This window comes from Convolutriloba macropyga, chromosome 2, assembly GCF_964194025.1.
Source record: "Convolutriloba macropyga chromosome 2, txConMacr16.3, whole genome shotgun sequence".
Taxonomy (NCBI): domain Eukaryota; kingdom Metazoa; phylum Xenacoelomorpha; order Acoela; family Convolutidae; genus Convolutriloba; species Convolutriloba macropyga.
The window spans coordinates 62,042,852-62,062,669 of record NC_134469.1 but is presented as its reverse complement, the minus strand read 5'-3'; the positions used below and the strand labels follow the sequence as shown (position 1 = coordinate 62,062,669).

General features: G+C 35.3%; 2 protein-coding genes across 5 annotated transcripts in view; one reads left to right on the top strand and one right to left on the bottom strand.

The window, feature by feature from the left end:
• The window catches only part of LOC142334580 (band 3 anion transport protein-like), a 261,810-nt gene that overhangs the window by 54,753 nt on the left and 187,239 nt on the right, over positions 1-19,818 (bottom strand). The gene's annotated exons all lie outside the window — the stretch shown is intronic.
• LOC142334581 (uncharacterized) overlaps positions 1,831-19,818 on the top strand; it is a 39,612-nt gene continuing 21,624 nt past the window's right edge. The window contains exons 1-2 of one of the 3 annotated variants that reach the window (XM_075382721.1): positions 1,831-2,241; positions 17,647-18,049. In XM_075382721.1, coding sequence (XP_075238836.1) covers positions 17,680-18,049 — 370 coding nt within the window. In that variant the 5' untranslated portion in view covers positions 1,831-2,241; positions 17,647-17,679. Of the gene's footprint in view, positions 2,242-2,971; positions 3,814-13,437; positions 17,379-17,646; positions 18,050-19,818 lie in introns of those variants that run through there. The other 2 variants (XM_075382720.1, XM_075382718.1) reach the window with 2 other exon arrangements.

The following is a 19,818-nucleotide window of genomic DNA, read 5'->3' as shown; positions in this document are numbered from 1 at the left end:
CTTAAAAAAACAGCGCCCCAATGCAATTCAAATTCTTTCAATTGTAAAAAAACCAAGAGAAGGCCAATAACAGCCCCAGCTATCGCTGCGCGGCTATTAAAAAACACCACAGAGTGATATGCACCAAAACGCGTTCGAGAGCAATTAAAAACCACAATGAAGAAGCCCCACGTAATTAAAAAATTTCACTATTAGCGCAAAAATTTGCCACACCTACCTCTCTTGCTCTCTCAGAAGGATGCTTGAACAAAACCACTCTCAATTCTCTCTGATTTTAACTGTGTTCAGCACATTTACCTGAAGACTTTTTTACGTGCGGCATTGACTTCTTCAAAATACATCCTATAAAATAGAAGTCTACGATATACAAAAAAGATCAACAATGCTCTTCTTCGAGTCGTAAAAAGACAGCGCACCAATACAATCCAAATTCTCTGGATTGTAAAAAATAGGGCCGCTAAAATAGCCACCCGAGAAAATGAGCGCGATTATCAAACGGTCTAAATGGTTGCACTTTCTTTAAAAAAGGGGTCATTAAATCGAACGGCGTTTGAGCTTCGCGTGCAACTTATTTTATTGTTTCCATTTTTTTTTAATTTGACAAAACGTCTTCTAACGTCATCTAATAGTTAAAATACACGGTTTTGGAATTAAATTCTCTTAAAGCTAACATTAAATCTCTAGTCCTCTTTAAAACGTTAGACATAGAACTCTTAGCTTCAGCGAAGTTGTTAATAAATGTAAAACAAACAGTGAAAATCTTTTCAAAATCCGCCATTTTCTCATTCACTTAAATGAATTCTTAATATGTAAAATTATCAAAAAATCTCTCTTAATTTGGATTTTCTAAAAAGGGACGAGAAAACGGAAACCCAATTCTTTATGCTAAAATTTTGTTATAACTCACCTTGCCACTGCGGAGTCACGTAATCAGATTTTACAGAAACCCCGAATTTATTGAAAAAAAAAACAGACCAGATAAAGTATATCTATCTTGTATAATTTGTGTAATAAAATTATAATGTTCCACCTATACGTCACACGCCTATGTAGCGTGAAAAAGTAAGCATCGAAAATGAAAAATTTAAAATTTTGAGCCTCCTGTTTTCGTCCAGAAACGAACCTGAGAATCGCTCATCCAGGATTTAGTCAGCTTCTTCAATGTTTTTTCAATGTTACCACTTTTGTAACTCTCCAAAAAAGTATTGATCAGCCAAAATTAACTCAACAAAAAACTTGGCCCGCATAAAGTTCCTCTACAGAATCTAGGAGTACTGCAACAGTGAGACAAAAAGTGTTTTCGAAAGAATTCAGTAGGACAAATTGTAGCTAAAAAATTTACATCGAAATAGAATGAACAAAAAACCCCCTTTGAGTATATATTTCCAACCCTTTCCAAAGTGAGGATCATAAATCCCATATTCGCTACCTTTGCTCTCTTTAACAAAAAATTGAACAGCTAAGCCGAGCAATTCAAGGAATCAAACCCGATAAAAAACCTTTTCCGGTATTTTTCAATGAAATTTTCCTCTTTGCACAAATATATTCTCAAGTTTATTTTTATTCAAAGCATTTTACTCAAACATTCGCAAGCATAAGCACTCGCTTTGCAATATTACGCAGGTTGTCACATCAGTACAATCTGATCCCAATAAGGAGTCTGAGAGCCCCTTCAATTTCAACCTTGTCACATTTTGATGAGCTCACACTGCAAGCCATTGTGATAAGAGTGGAACCCACTAGAATGGAATTTTGCACCCTATTGGTACTGTAGAAGGAAATGAAAGAAACAAAACGAGTACTTAACTCACTTCCTCTCAGACGCCAACCGGCAATTATCAAATGGTCGAATGATTACCCCATCGATCAATACAACTGGCATTGGCACCATCACTTTCATGCCCCTTTGTACTTCAGAACACAGACTATGAACCAACAATAAGCCTACCTTCAGTTATGCAACACTTAAGCAAAATAGATGGGTCTCCAATTTGTGACAAATAGGCCACTTATAATTCGGTTACTCAAGGATTGTGTGAAACATTTCAACACATAATCGAATTTAACCTCATTTACCACTCTCGCGTTCAATTAAAGTTGCTTTTCGTTGGTGAGAGAAAACCAGTTTTGTTCAACCGTTAGTTGAAATTTCTCAATTTAATTCGATTGTCATGGAAAGCGATCTTGCCCTCTGCAATAACTTGGGAAAGTAATCGTCGACATTTCTAATTACAAATTCAGGTAAGTTAATTCTTCATACAATTATCTTTACGTGCACGACATAACGCGTTTGAACATAATAAAAGCAACAATGATCCGGCTTTTCAATTTTCCCTGAGTGTATACTATTGGTTTGATGTTTCCTTCCTATTTCCTCCGAGCCCTCCGATTCCTTACCAATGTCAGCCTTAGGTACAGTGCCATCTACGTTTTTGGTAAACCGTTGTTGATCAAGATTCACGGGAAAAGGAAATACGAAATTGTTCGGATCAGAGGGAGTTAGCAGGCATCATTTCATCTGCTATACAAGTACAAAAAATGTTCTTTTGTTATATCTAATCCGAGAAGCGCCTTCATAATATGATGTACATATGCTTAAGTCTACTTTTGATGTTGCTTTCAAGCAAAATCGGACCGATTCAAGAGATGCATGCAAAATCTATTATTTCCTCTCAGTGTGCCGTCCAAGACACGAGGTCTTGGCAAACAAAACTTTACAAATTCCTTAAAATTCTGTTTCAAACTGAAATATTTAAACTTAATTTCCTAAACGCTTCGTTGCAAATCCTAAAACAACTTGCAGCAAAGCCGTTAGAGCGGAGATCTTTAACAGCTGTATCGCGAAAATGTCGCAGATTGCGCACTACTTCGAATCTGGTGCAAACATGTACAGTTGAGTTATTCAGACCGACTGTACAACATTCAAAACAAATCCACTCTATCGTCCTGTAATTTCAAATGGAAAAAGGCTCCATGCTTCAACAGCGACAAAACACAGTTTAAAAACTATACGTTTAGAAAGTGTATATTTAAATTTCCTGCGTTTAAACACATTAAGTGATGGATTTTTCTTTCTATATTATTGAAAAGCAATAGCAGCAAGCAACAATAATAGCACAACGCTTTAGTTTGCGTGCATAAATAAGGAACACTTTTCCATTTCTTAAGTCTCAAACTGCCGTCAATGAACTATTTTTCAGCAAATCATACTCAATTTACAAGTGAAGAAAAACAATGTCCCAAGCCCAACACTTCTGTCATTTAGAAAACACCACTTTATATTCTAAGGAAACATTCATATAACACTTAGCCGCAAATTTGTACGGAAATATCAAAACTACTTTGAAGATTAGGGACTATTCTAGGCTCAAGTCTCGCCATTCACCTTTCATTACCTTGCTATAGTTAAAAATTTACGTTTAAAGCATAATCTCTTTAAAATTATTTAAAGAAAAGTTGACTAATATCATAAATAATTGACATTTGTAGCTGCATTGTTTACCTTTGTAACGGCGTGCATAGCAACAACAACCAACAGCTCACTCCAAATTTCTATTTCAACATTTACGTCACGCCAAATGGAACCAATTGAGCCCGCAGCACTCTTTTGACTAGACGCCACAATATTACTTCGTTACCGACTCCAAACCTTTCAGCTCAGTTATGACGCTATCTGCATTTGATTAACAATCGCTCAGCTAAAACGTTCCTAATGGTGTTTATTGAAAGCAAAAGGTGACGAGAGTTTTCCAGAAGCAAAAATAGAATCATGAGGACGACAGCAACTCGGAGATCAACTATGATTAAATCAAGGTGAGTTCACAATTCAGAATGGACAATGAAAATTTCTTTTCACAAAAAAATTTTCCAATTTGGAATAATTTCTGAAAATAAAGAGAAATGTCAAGAACATGCAAATTATTAATATAACCGAAAGGTCAAAATTTACATGCCTTCAGAATATTATACACGAATCTACTAACGAGCTTCTGGTTATTGATTGATAATACCCCTTAGACTGTTCGTTCCTATATTTAAAAACAGGAACCAAATGATCCTAATTGTCTGTCTATAGTAAATTTTCATGCTGACATTGCAAGAACTCTGTTAGTACTTTCGAAAAGTAATTTTCTCTCTTTCGTTCTTACATTAAAACGTATCTTATTCTACTACTGGATGCTCCTAAAAATCAAAGATCTTTTACTCTGCTCAAAGTGCTTTTGTGTTCTTACTATCAGCTGTTTTGCCCGGTTTGTTCAGCTGTAACTGTAGCCGTTTCTGATGTACCCCACTGATTCAAGCCTGTGTGGAGTTTCATCAGACAAAGCGTCGAATTAATTAATTCAGCTGGTAAGTGCTTATACTTACGACGCAAATGATACACTTTCATGCCCCAATTAATCTGTCCATTTATACGCTTTATGTTCTTAGCCGAAAATGTTTGCATAAAACTCCATTGAAAGAAAGATGAGAGGACTAAGGATCTAAAAACATGCAGTCTTATTTCCAAAGGAATACGTTTGCTTACCAGATATCGTGAACGAATATCAGCCACGCCACCATTTTCCTTGAACCTACGTTTAGATATACTTCAAATGACATTCAAGGTGTATTCCTAAATAGCGACACCTCTCAGTAGATTTTAAAACATTCCTATCACAAGTTAACTTTCGGTTCCAATTCATCTCTGGTAGAGAAAAAAGATAGCTTTGTTATCAGCACTAAAAATCAGTTACCTTTTCCTTAAAGAACCTGTATTTCTCTGTAAAATTCTTTCAAAACTTGAAATTCAACTTCCATTTCGCTACCATTCAGCTACCATTTGCACCTCGCTTAGTCTTCACTTTACTAGATTAAAGCATTTTATTTAACTCTCTGAAAATATCGCAGTTTTGACACAGTTTGAACAAATGATGTTTTTCTGCTATCAATATTTTAAGTTTCTGTGATATCCGTGGTTTAGAACTTCTCTGTTTTGTTTCAATGAAGAGTTGCTGATATGTATGCGTGCATGTTGTTTATGTAAGCTTTCAAAAATTTCATTAAATTTTGTGAACAAACAACAAAATTTTCCGCTTGGTAAATAGATCGGCATTCCACAAAGCCAAGTTCCTATTGAATTTTCTTTCGGGAAACATTTCGTGTTTCTTTGAAAAAAAGACCGATCATCGTTCTTCTCAATCATCATCAGCTAACTCTGATAAAATATGATGTTGTGGTCTACATCAATAGACAGCGAACAAACTTTCCCATTCTAAAATTTGGTTTTTGGACAAAAAACAGTGGTCAGTGAGCGATTGATTAGTTTTGCCGATGCATGTGGGAGTGTACATTTGTCGCGTTTAGTGCCAGGCCAGATAAAAATTTACCAAGCTTTTCTTTTGTTTTGTTGAATTGGTCAATGTTGTAATCAGCAAAGAAAAGAATATTGTCTATTAATGATTGTGCAGGTTCATCAACAATTTATTCTTCAGAGGATCATTTTTTAAAACCAGATTGATTCAAAAGTTGTGTGACCAACCTCAAATGCTTTCATTCGTTTGACATTGACATTTTAAGAATCTAAATTCCAAAAATCCCACCTCTGTACTCAAGTTTCGCTTGATCGAGCTTTTGTAAGAAAAAATGTTCATCGCTATTATTCACATCATTGTCTTACTATTCGGCAATGCATGTTTCAGTTACTATAAGGATAGTTTTTGAATCTAGTTGTCCTTGAAGTACATTTGAGAGGACTTTATACTTATTTTGTATGCTATGCGCATTAATGAAAAAAAAACCTGACACGCTTTTGTGATGGATCGAGTACTTCATCAAAAGTTGACAACATTGAAGTTTTGAAGGATCCACAAATTTATTTAAAATCACCGCAAAGTAATATTTTTTTCTCAAAAACAAAGCAAAAATAATAAGAAGCTATGGGTCGCCAAATTGTTTTACTTCAGCTGACAATCCAAACGTACACAAGATCGTACAAGGTTTTAGTTGAGTTAAATAGCTCCTATTGAATGTAAAGAGGTTTTCGTGCAAATATATCAAAAAAGAGGGCTAATAATGAAACAAAAACCATCAAATCTCTCATGTTATTCAACTCAAGCAAAATTCAGGATTTTGCGAGGTTGGACCACATTTCGTGCTGCAGGTAGGTTGCTCAAGATATTATAGTGACCTAATGATATTCACAAGGATTTTGATTCCACCAATATTTGGATCAACACCGGCATAGATATCATCATCGAGTTTTTCAAGACACTCAACGTTTGACCACGGATACAGACCATCTAGTTCCAGACGTATCATTTCCAATGGCTCATTAAACTTTGTATTTGCGTCATTATTACTTTTTCTACCATAACAATTGCCTTTTTTTCTACCAGTTTTGGACAAACTCTAAGTCAATTACCTAAAATTTTGAACATTTTCTAATGGTTATTTAAATGATCTGATATTACTGGCGGCTTTTTCGAAAAAATTCTTGAATCAAAATGAGACAAAATTCCTTCTGTGATGATCATACCATTTCAATGATCGAATTCTTTAGTTTCATCGCATTTTGTTCCACATTGAATTTGTTGTCAGTTGAAATTTAGTTTCTGCTTAACCAGTTACAAATACGAATTTGATCAGCGTCATCTGCACAATCGGTTATTATTAAGCTCCAATTTTTGGAAATGATAGAATTGGCATTTTAATTGGCATTTGAAAAAATCTGCTCAAATTTTTATTTATTGGTCTGTCAACTAGACATCCGATTTCGAGCGTAAATTTAATCCCACAAGAGGAGATTATTAATGCTATGAAAAAACAAGTAGCTCTTGGGCGTCAAACGCTACTCTGTGAGTGAAAGACGAATTTCGCCAGTTTTTCATGTCTTTGTCTACTGTTTTAATTGTTTCGTTTTTGACTGTCGATAATATTCACGATTTCTATTTTTTTTCGAAAATGATTGATTCCGAATTGCAAATCGAAATTAAAAATAGAAAGTGTTTTCGTAAAATAATACAAATTTAATTTGTAGTTTTACAGATCTGGCCAGAATTTTATATGTTTTGATCATTCCTTTGAGGTCCCATCGATGACCGGCCTAAGCTGCTTAGAGAAGCCGATGTTTCAACCATTAAAAGGTTTCATTTTAAAGCGTGACATACACATATTTATTATTAACACTTTGTACTTTTCTGCATTTTGTACAGATGTTCTTCTATAGACTAATGTTCCCTCGTCATTTCGCTCCAGGCACCTTTGATTTTAAACAAAAATAACTAAAAAACAAATGAATAAAATCACATTTATACTCGAAGTATTTGGCCTCTTAATGAATTTCCGCATCATTTCTTCCGAAAACAAAGATGTTCCTAGTAGTGAGTTTCATAAACTCCCACATGTTGCAAATTGTCTTTACTATTGTCTTGCAGCCAAAAAGCTGACAGATCTAAAGTGGTCTCTTTTAATATATAAGGTCACCTCTTTAAATATCTTGAATATAGCTAACGGTTCTAAAAACTTATGTACAAATTTATTCCGCAATGTTTAAAACTTTTTCAGCTTATGCCCTAAATTCTTGTTAGATTTGTCATTTTGTTAAATTTTGGTTTCATCACGGGATTAGAATACTTTTTTGTATACACTTTGTTCTTTAGAATGATTTTAAAATATGAGAATGTCTTAAGAAAAGGTTTGAGGTCATGAAATTTCGAGAACCTAATTTTACTTGACATCGTTTGCTCATTTCAAGCACTCATAGAGAGCCGGTCAATACCTATATTATAAGCACTTAGGGTTTGCTTTCATAAGAAAACAAGGCGGCTAGGTAATGTGCGTTCGCACATCAAGTTCCGACCGGGCTCAACCACGTTTTTGGCGTAAATGTCTACCAAATCAGATCAGATAGAAAACGCCAAAAATTCGAACATTTTTCAAAAAAAATGTGCGTGAACAAAGATCGCCTCAAATGCAAATAACTCAGTGGAGCAAAAATGCCGCATTACATTGATGAGATCAGCCATTATTAAGAAAGCAAGTCAAGACGAACAACAAAATCAATCAACAAAAACAACAAACATTAATAACATCCAAAACTTTATGTACATTTAAAAAAAACTTACAGAAGCTCGAAATAGCGTCGGATAAAACTGAAACTAAACAAAATAACTGGTACTTTACTAGAAAAGATATGGTACCACTCTATAAAAAGGCTCGGTAACCTTTAGACAAAAAAGAACAAAAAAAGCAGCGAAGATTTAAAAAAATTGATTCATTTCTAAAAACAAATTAATTTCAATGTAAGGAAAACCATTAGATGGCAATTGGAGACATCCAATATATTTATGATCACATACGCTTCTATAGCAGGGCCTTAAGACCTGAAAAGAACAACAGAGACAACAAAAAAAATTCAATTGAAACTTGCAAGAAAACGCTGTCGAAGCCTTAAAGCTATATTTTGCCCCCAAAATATGTTCAATTGAGCCTTCAGCAAACGCCAAATTGTGGTATAGCGGGGCCTCATTAGTGAGAATAGGTAAAAAGTAAAAAGGGTAAAATTAATTAACACTTGTTTTTTTTTCGAAAACAATTATTTTCAAATTCATGAAAGCCATTACCTACAAAATGGAATTATGAAATAGGCTCGTCTATTTGTCCAAGAGAAGGGCTTGAGACGTGTAATTTTTGAGAATATGTTTTAAGTCTAGAAAAAGAACCTTTAATATAGACGACAAAAATCAAAAATTAGTTTACTTTTTTGTGCAAAAAATCCCTGTAGAAGCCAGTAAATTCAAAACGAAATCTTTAAACAAGAGTCGATTTTGTTCACTTGCAACTACCCTTGACAACAATAATGTCATATTAGACCTGTAATTATCGAGACTAGGTATCACATAGACAAAAGGAACAAAAAAACAGCAAAGACAAAAAATGGCTTTTATTTATTAAAAACATTTAATTCAAAGGAAAACCATTCGATGGCAATTGGAAAAGTCCATTATGTTTATGACCACATGCGCCTCTAAAGGAGTGCCTTAAGACTGGTCATTTATTGGCAACATTTATTGAAACTTTTTTTCGAAAACAATTATTTTCAAAGTCATGAAAGCCACTAGCTACAAAATAAAAAAAAATAGGCTGGTCTATCTGTCCACGGGAAACGCTTGAGACCTGAAGGAACTCAAAATAAGTCTTACGTCTACAAAGGAACGTTAAATAAAGAGAGAAAAGAAAAATTAGTTTACATTTTGCGCGAAAAACCCGTATCGAAGCCAGTAAATTCATAACGAATTCTTTAAAAAAGATATTAGATTTTGCAACTTGCACCTTCGACAACAATTATTTTATAGGTGACCTGTAATTAACGAGACTAGGAAAGAAATAGACAAAACATGCACAGTTAAACAACGTTAAAAAGTTTTTTTATTTTTGAAAACCATTGTTTTCATTCAAAGTCATGAAAGCCATCAGCTATCTACTCAAATCAGAATACAGGCTCATTTATTCCTTTAAAAATGCCAATGAGTACTGTCATTTTCCAGCTAATTTCATACGACTACAAAGACAAAGTGAAAAACAACAGTTAAAGACAATTGTAAAAAAGATCAATTAAAATCTTCGAGAAAGGGATGTCGAAGCCGTTGAAACCATAATCTATGCCTTTCAAGACTTTTATATGCTCAATTGTACCTTATTTTGAGCTCCAATAACTTAATTTGTGAACTGTCAATAATGTGACAAAACCAGAGAAAAGCATGAAAAATGAGCAATACCTAAAAACAAAAAAAATGTGAAATCTAGTAGTATCAAAGCCAAAAAACCATAACTTAACGCATATTACAGCAAAAAAAAAACTTTAATTTATTTCAACAGAGGAAGAAGAAGCATTCTTTCTTTGCTGACACTAAGCCACAAGCTGACCAAATAAAGAGAAAAATGGCAAATTTCAAAAAGCCACTGTTTAATTCAAATAAAACATTTTTAAAGTCAAAACAACCAAAATCTTTTGAGTACAGAAAAAGTACAATAAATTGCAACTGTTCATGAAGCCATTTGGACATATCAACAAAGAGCTGTGATGTGACTTGTTCTGTTTTTTAAATATCATAAAAAACTCGATTTTATTTTTCAAGAAAGACCGACTGATTACAATCCGAATTATTTTTTCGATCGTAATAGTCCAAGATTGGACCAAAACCAACCCCGCTATTGCTGTTCTTCCATTTCGAACACTCAATGTTTTTGAATGCTTTAGAACTATATAATTTGTTAATTAGAAGATTGAAAATAAATGCTGCATTTTTGATAGTCATAGAGTAAAGTTAGCGAAAAACGGCAAAGTTTTGATTCTAGACTACTCTCAATGGAATTGGAAGTAAGACTAGCTCCCTTTTTAGTTAACAAAAATTGTGTTTGATGTTTTTGGGGTGCGTACTTCCGGAAAATTTAATAAAAATGAAGCAAAACTAAAGTCAAGGGCGTAGAAGTCACTCGAAAAGTCAAAACGGTCAAGAAAAAAATTGCATAAAAAGACCATCAAGTTTACATCAATTGCTTCAAACTCCATTCAACTCCATTAATTATCATAAAAAACTCGATTTTATTTTTCAAGAAAGACCGACTGATTACAATCCGAATTATTTTTTCGATCGTAATAGTCCAAGATTGGACCAAAACCAACCCCGCTATTGCTGTTCTTCCATTTCGAACACTCAATGTTTTTGAATGCTTTAGAACTATATAATTTGTTAATTAAAAGATTGAAAATAAATGCTGCATTTTTGATAGTCATAGAGTAAAGTTAGCGAAAAACGTCAAAGTTTTGATTCTAGACTACTCTCAATGGAATTGGAAGTAAGACTAGCTCCCTTTTTAGTTAACAAAAATTGTGTTTGATGTTTTTGGGGTGCGTACTTCCGGCAAATTTAATAAAAATGAAGCAAAACTAAAGTCAAGGGCGTAGAAGTCACTCGAAAAGTCAAAACGGTCAAGAAAAAAATTGCATAAAAAGACCATCAAGTTTACATCAATTGCTTCAAACTCCATTCAACTCCATTAATTATCATAAAAAACTCGATTTTATTTTTCAAGAAAGACCGACTGATTACAGTCCGAATTATTTTTTCGATCGTAATAGTCCAAGATTGGACCAAAACCAACCCCGCTATTGCTGTTCTTCCATTTCGAACACTCAATGTTTTTGAATGCTTTAGAACTATATAATTTGTTAATTAAAAGATTGAAAATAAATGCTGCATTTTTGATAGTCATAGAGTAAAGTTAGCGAAAAACGTCAAAGTTTTGATTCTAGACTACTCTCAATGGAATTGGAAGTAAGACTAGCTCCCTTTTTAGTTAACAAAAATTGTGTTTGATGTTTTTGGGGTGCGTACTTCCGGCAAATTTAATAAAAATGAAGCAAAACTAAAGTCAAGGGCGTAGAAGTCACTCGAAAAGTCAAAACGGTCAAGAAAAAAATTGCATAAAAAGACCATCAAGTTTACATCAATTGCTTCAAACTCCATTCAAGAGCGATTAAAATGCCATAAAATGGAAAGGCAGAAAAGAAAAAACTAAGCGAAAGAATGAAGAAACAAAAAAGTATGAAATTCAAAAAAAATTGAAGTAAAGAAAGACGAGGAAGCGTTCCGAAAATTATTTCACTTTTCAGACTCCATCCTCCAGAGTGCAAATAAGAATTCCTTCAGCTAAGCACTTTGCCTTTTCAACTATAAGAGCAATAAATTACGTCACCAACAAACTTAAGTCAAACCGATACGAACGACTGCAAAAACTGGGAGGATAAAAAGAGAAGGCTAACGACCCAACAACAATTGATCCGCTCAATGATCACTCACTTATTCATCACACACTCAAATCTGAACCATTGCTCATTGAAAAACAGGAGATACAGATTGTTCTAAAATTGATGTTGAAAAGCAACAACTAACATCGGATGAAGAGCTCTGATACGTCAAGCGTAGGGGAACGCGGGGGTGTCAAGCGATGGAGGAGGGGGTTCGGTTGGGAGGGCTCGACGAGAGGGGTCCAAACCCCCAGGGGGAGGAGAGTAGATTGGGGGTTACTATGGGGGGGGGGGGGGGAGTGAGTAGCGTGAATGAGGGAGGTCAAACTTTTAAAATTAGAAGCCACCCTTGACACCATGAAAATGTCTCCACAAAGCAGATTCTGTGAATCTCATTCTTGGTTACTGCTAAGGCGTAAGGCTCTAAGAGCCCTTAAGGCCATCCGGGCGTTACCTGTTTTTGAAGACGAATGGGTCAGACAAAAAATTAGCCACGCGAAACATCGCATAAAAAATACCACAAAAGTAATATAATTTCTACAAAACTTTGTCTGAGAGAATTAATCAGATTTGAAAGACGCACGTGCAAGTTTTCCACACCAAAATAGCTGTTTCCATTCCAAACCGTTTCGCCGTTGTCGAGTGATACTATATTTTCTCTCTGAGACAAAAGTTGCGTAACCTACACCGAGTTTTTTTGCAAACGTTAGAAACTTTCAATCTGTTCAACTCTTTGGGTTGGTTAGCTTCTATACTACAAATAAACAAGAAACGGGTAAATTGTTTTATTGATTGTTCTTAAGCTAAGTTTCCAGCAATTATATTAGTCTCGTTGTTTTTTTCATGCCTTTTTGCGTACTCCCAACTTTTCGTCGGACCGTTTTGTCGTCTGACCAATTTACTTTCGTGCTGAAAATCGGGATAAACAGAATGCCCGGAGGACAATAAGTTCTCTTAAAGACTCACTAGTCTCTAAGTATGCGGTTCATCGAAACTCTTTAAGAGACATAAATTCAAGGTAAGAATGGCGTTTCTTAAAAGTTTGAGACCCCCCCTTCCCTAAGTCCACCCATGACCCCGCCGCTCGCAAGTCGTTTGCGAGTAATTCGTCCGATATTAGTCGGTTATGTTTAGTGAAATTACCGAAGTTCGGTATTCTGGAACATATTTTCCAGTACTTAAATGTCCAGCCCTACAATACAAAACCACAATTTTATTGTTTTCTAATGGCCTCTCAGCTTTGATATTAGCCCAATATTGGATTTTTGTCTTGCTTTTTTATTTTCTTTTCATCTTGCTTGTCAACGACCAATATTCGCTTCCTATGCGCAGATATATTTCAAAAATTCTTTGAATCCATCTTTCATCTACACTGTTGTCTTTCAAATCAGTCGAAGAAAGTAGTTTGTCAACAAAAAAGATTGATTTTATCATGCAAAAAATAGTTAACTATACAGGTTTTCTTTGATTTCCCCCATTTTTAGACTAACCATGAATGCAAAGCCTAAAACTGATATTAAAATGTATCATGAAGCTCAAATTCTTTGATTTTATTCTTGAGATCTGATGCAGCTTAAAAGATCGGAAATCTTCTGAATTAATGTCAGTATGTTATCTGGCGTGCCTCATCTTGCTGATTTGAAAGAACTAAAAATTGTTGTTCACTACATGAAAATATTTACGTGTAGTTAAAGGCAAAAGGCCAGAAAGGTTTTCCGCAATCCGTTTAAGGATAAATTTTGTTTTTCCTTTGTTGTTCAAAGGCAATGAAGCCTTCAGAAAAAGATGGACATCGAGAGGACTGACGTCTGCAATCACAAGAAAATAATACTGAATACCTTTGATCTGAGTGGTCGGAAATAGCTTTAAGAATGAACAGCAAACACAAGCTTCCGCTTTGTGATGCATAATACTTTCAAGGACTGCTTTGTTGCGCCACGAGGCACCTGAAATATTCAATTCACCGTAATGGAACTTTTGGTTGCATCTTTGAAGCTTGGTCAATAGTAGCGCAATTAACGTTAATCTGCTCTGCCTTAGTACCCTGCAATTGACAAGCCTTCATTTAAATTAACAAAAAACATCACTTCACATCAATGCTCGACTGATTACAAAATTTTCATCGATTTCGGGCAGAAAACTTATTTACTTCAACTGGAAATTTAGAAAATACTTGAAGTTGTGACAATAGGATAAGGGTTAATGTCCTATGATATGGTCGAAAGTGTACTGTCACAACCAATGAGAAGTGTTGAATGGTGGAAGGTTGAAGCACAAAAGAATGCATTCAATTAAATCAATGAGTCATATCAATTTCCTTTCTCAACCCACACTCCCTGAGTTTCCATTGGCTTTACCTCCTCTAGTATAGCGTACTAGCCGATGGCAGAAGCGTTTTCAAATGAATGGAAGGAATTATCACAGCAGAGTGCCCAAGTGTGCTAGCGAGAGGAAACTGTTATTATAGAACAGGAGTCTCTGATGGTCTGTTGTTTACCTTCCCTACATCTAAATATAAACATTCAGTCTTTGCGTACCTTATATCTCAATGCAGTTGTGGGGCAAATGCCCATAGTTTAATACTCCAATATTCCCCATGACTATTTTAGTAATTTTTAGACCAAATTCCTAACTTTTATTGTTGAATAAATTTTATGCCTTATGGGCGGGTCAATTGTTCGTTTCTTCTACCATGAAATTGCTTATTTACGAGGCAACTTCCTAACTAGCGCCATTGTTCGAAAAGGCATAAGAAAAGATTAGATTGACTTCATCCTCAGTTTTTGACCTCTAATAAAATCAGATCCCTCCTTTTCCGCATATTCCGTTTCTTCCTTTGTTGTTTCAACACATTTGGTAGTATTTAAAAACGCTCTCATTTCTTTATTCATTTTGTTGCTTTGATGTCGCAAATATTGGGAATAATATCTCCTTAAAAGGAAACAACTATACAGCTCACTGTAAAAAATTGAGGAGCACGCATAAAACGTTTTCCAAAATACAAATCTCAAACATCGTATATTTTATATTTACATAACGGCAGATGAAAACGTTCTTTTTCCTTTTTTCCACAGTTTTCATTGCTCTACACTGTCTTGAACAAATGATGCCATTTAAACTTACACTTTTCCTTATCTCAGGAAGCAATTTGAATAAGTGCTTTTGAGATTTAATTTGCGCACAATTTCATCTATTCAAAATTAAATTGTCTCCACACATTACCTGTAACCTCTATGCCATCAAGGAATGACGTTTTATCATCCACAAGTTGGTGCAAATCTAGTCCCTTTATTATCACTCAGCTCTAAATTAGACCACTCCAAAGAGCATTCCCGCTAGAGCTACTGTTGTTAATCCACATCCGTTCCATCGCATTTTCAACCTATCTACAAATACCCCCTCCCCGCATTCACCCCTTTTCGCTATTCGCTCACAGCACTGCACAACCAGTAGTTAACGAAGCGTGCCGAGCTACAATAGCTCTTTGTTATCATTGTGATAGAGTAACTGTAAAAACGCAAACCATTCTATTCTTGCCACACGTAACACCAGCAAACAAAATTCGATCACCTTTAATTACATTCTCTCAGAAACCTTATCTTCAAAAACACTTTTCCGCTCTTATCTCATTTGACAATTTTGATGCCTAATTAACGGCTACAAAGTTGAGATCGACGCCCTACTGGATCAAAACTTGTTTCAAACTTAGCACAGTAGATGCTTTGAAATCTTTCGTAGGTTTCGCGGGAGCCTTAGGTTTGCAAACAACCTTGTTGAGATTAAGCGGGATTACGCGACTGCTTTCCAAACAGACTTATTTGATCAGACTCGAAGATTACAAGACACCACTGTAAACATTGGACCACGCCGTATGCACCAATTTTGATAGCAAACCATTTCGTATTGTGATCACTTGCATCACCCCAGTTAATTTAGGTTCATACGCACCCCATTAACGTATATAAATTACCGGTTCCGCTCTATTTACTTTTCGATTTCCCCCTTCAATTACCGATTGGCAGCGGATATTTCAGTTGAGCTACGGTAACCCTGAATTTACGACTTACATGTAGCTCTTAATTATTAACCGGTGGGAAAACAACTCCAAGCACCACTCAACCCTACATTCCCACTATCCACTACAGGACATTTTATTATCCAGCGAAATCTGAAAGTCCATTCATACAATATTGCCACACTTCTGCTAACCAAATGTTTATTTACAAAACAAAAGTCACCCTTTACCACTGACTTAATTAGCGAAACACCTTGATCTGTTTCTTTCGGTTTCGAAACAATATTCCCCCTTAAAACACGACTTTCAAGGTCGAGCGAGGCTATAAAATAACACTATTATGTCATTACAACCTTGAATTACATTGGACACTTCAAGGAACAGTTAAAACTTTGCGATTAACTTTTAACGTCACTTGACCTCAAAAAGCTGGAAGTTCGATGGTTGTTAAATAGCTTCTATTAGATTCCACAGATACAATAGCCCTCCTTGAGCAATACAATCAAACTACCCGCGACCCCCCGGGGCACTGAAGCACGCGAGAGGATTCAGACCTTATCTCAAATTCCCACGTGCACATGTGGCGTTTGGAGCAACCCAGTACATAGAATTTGCCTCGTCCGAAATAACCAAATTCAATTAAGCGCCTACCATGTGGCCAGAAACATCAATCATTATATTTGTAATCACAATTGACAGAAAAAGAATGCGCTTTTAAAGTGCTACAATTACCAAACTTTTTTATAACACCTTTTGCATGCCAGACTTTTAAATACCAAAAATTTTCAAAAAAATAACACCACTTGCAAAAAACATTTTTAAGTTGAAAGCTACGAAGTTCGTTCAGCTACTGACATTTCAAGAAAATTTACTATAAAAACATGCAGCTCGTAACTTTGTATATTTTACAACCAAGCCATCAATTTTATGACTTGTAAGTTTGAGCACAGATAAAATTTAGCGCAGAGCGGCTACGTAACAACTGTTTGCAAAAATTTTTGAGTAGCTAAAGGTAGCCAGCATTCTGTACTTTGAAGAGAAGCAACAGCAACAATAGAATTTGCTAATTGCCAGCGACCAGCAGCCATAGCCACAAGGTAGAAGAGAAAAGCCACACTTAACAAGAGGTGTATAACTTAACCAGTGGTCACTTGTCTCCACAGGCAGGCCACACGCTCTAATCGACTACACAGATCTCTTCACGTACACACATGTACAACACCGGTACTGTTAATTCACTCACGCTCATGTATTCATTCGATATATTTTACTAGCGCCTTTTTCAATTACAGAAGTTACAGTTAGTCAGTTAGTTATTTGGAGAAAAAAATCAATGCTACCAAAAATTGCTTTGATAACAATTTGACATGTCTATTCAGTCAAGTTCGCAATTAAAGACAGAAATACACGACTAGCCGATCTTTTTATGATCTGAGGATTGACACGCAAACCAACGGAAATTGGGCTCCAATCACATCAATTCGCACTTACCTAAGTTCACTTCTTCAGCGAGAGCTGAAAACTCCATCTTATTTTTACATTGAGTGCATCACAAAAATGTTCAGTTTAAAGGTAAGGAAAATTCTAAATATTTTTTAAAGTGTATAGAGTTCCTAATAGCAGCCTTACCCGTAAGAACTGCATTTGATGCATTCTACAGCAAAAACATTCAGTGCTGACGATTAATGGTTCTAACGTTCATCGCAATCTGGAAAGCAAATTCTGCTTTATTTGTTAAGAAAGGTTTCGAAATATTTCATCATTAATGAACATGAGCAAAGATGTTGCTCAATGGAACAACTGCTGATTGTTGATATAAAACAACAATGAAATGTTTCAGGAGCTAAGAGAAAAGCAGTTATTCCAGAGGATAATGCCCAACATCCTCCGACGTTTAAGCAGATCACTGAGTGCAGATAGGAAGCGAAAGAACAGCTGCACACAACTTAATGATGAAAATCTAACAAGTGCACAGAATGGAAAAGTTATTCAAACTGAGTCCTTCAACAACACAGCCAAGCAGAATGGCACACGCAAAAGCCGTGCAAGCAAAAAAATTAAAAATTACACTGATGATGCTGCTGCAGCATTAGAAAAACAACCAGAATTCAAAGAGCGGCGAAAGTTCTGGACAAGGTCTACATCTTTCGGCAAGAGAAACAGAATTACGTTGCAAAACAGCTCAGAAGAAAATCAGGCTGTTGTTCCTCCAAATTTGACGGTCGTGAACCAGAAACACGAAGGTTAGAATTCTGTTGCGTTAACATTTTTTCTACAATAGAGAACTACAAAAACAAAACAAAGATTCCTAAGATACAGAGAATTAGCCAGAATCATAACGTTTTTCCTGAGCTTTTCTCAATCCTACAAAACTCCCTATGATACTACCGTCCTCGATAGCATTTGGTCTTCATACAATAACATTAGTCGCAAATAATCGTTTTTCAATAAGTTCGATACAAATGAGCTGAAAATCAATGCTATGAGAAAACATGATATAGTGCTAATACGACATCAGCAAAAAATGATATTTGGACAAAAGGTACATGATTTGTAACACTTAAAAAATGCATGCAGATAAAACAAAACCCAATATTTAAATGCTATGTGCAAACATATGACACAAACTTACATATCTAACCGCCCCGCCGTATCGACTCATAGCGCCACAGCGATAAAACAAAGATTTTGATAGTTTTGCTGGATTCTAAAAGATACAATAACAGAACTTTATAGTGCTAGTTTACAACAAAAAAGTTCAGCGAAAAACGATCATGGAACAACTTCTTTTTTTAAACAGGTGTCTAATAACCAATCAAAAATTTCATGAATGAAAACGATTAAATATATCGGGGAACCAAAAAAGATGTAAAATTGGAACGCCGAAACAATATTGTCTCTATATTTTAGATATTTAAAAAAACTGAGACAACACGATATTGATACTCAATGCTTTTCCAGTTGTCTTGTCTACAAAAAAAAACAATTCATCGGAAAAAAGCCGCCGTTAGCAAGCTTTGGGCTTGAAATAGATCAAAAAGCGAAGAAAAGTATTGACCGAATTTGTTTCTAAGTGTTCAAAAAGTTCTAAAATGGTATTCAGTTTGTTAGAATCTAAAATTATACTTAATTCAGCTATAAAGCTCAAAACCAAAGGCGGCTAGCAATCGCTCGAATGAACTCCGATAACCAAATGCACCATGACTTAAAGAGAAGGTTTTATCGGCTAATCCCGATTCTCTTGATTTTCCTCTTATGACCTGTACCGTATGAACTACATTGTTTAAATCAATGAGTGAATGAATTTAAAATCCATTAAGTTAAGTAAGGTAAGCCAGGAGTCAAACGTGAAACTCGTGACTTTTGTAGAACAGAAAACGCGATCAAAAGCAAAATATAAAACTTAGCCGGACAAGTCCTGACCTACCATTCGAAAATCATGGACAATAAAGAAAACTAAGCCTCGAATAGACATTAAATGGATTGGGAAACACATAGAAAAAATTTGATAGAAAATCTAAAAAACTCCGGTCAAATTATCACAAAAATAAAAATTCACTAGAGAGAAAACAAGCCATTTTCTCACTCAACCATAAACTTAGATAGAAACAATTTCACAACCACGCGCTTTTTCACTGGACTTGAAAAACATGAAAATGTGTGAGCAGGAAAAAAAGGCAGCGCTCAAATATAATTCAATTTTTTTTTGAATTGTTTAAAGGAGAGCGCCTAAATATTAGCGGTTGAGAGGCTGAAGGCGGCTCTCAAAATTTCCACCCAAAATTTTCTTCAGTCAAACACCAACTGTCGAAGATGAAGAATGGGAAAAATGAAAACACTTCAATAAAAAATAAAGCCTTTAATATAGCCGTACTTTAAGATAAGGTATTTTAATCAACGGATTCACAAAAATCTGACAAAGCAAAATGCTGCCAACGAAGAACTAAATGCCTACTGCCGGCTGAGAAAATTCTTTAGTAGCGCAGGCATTAGGTGATAACGGCTGTGTTGA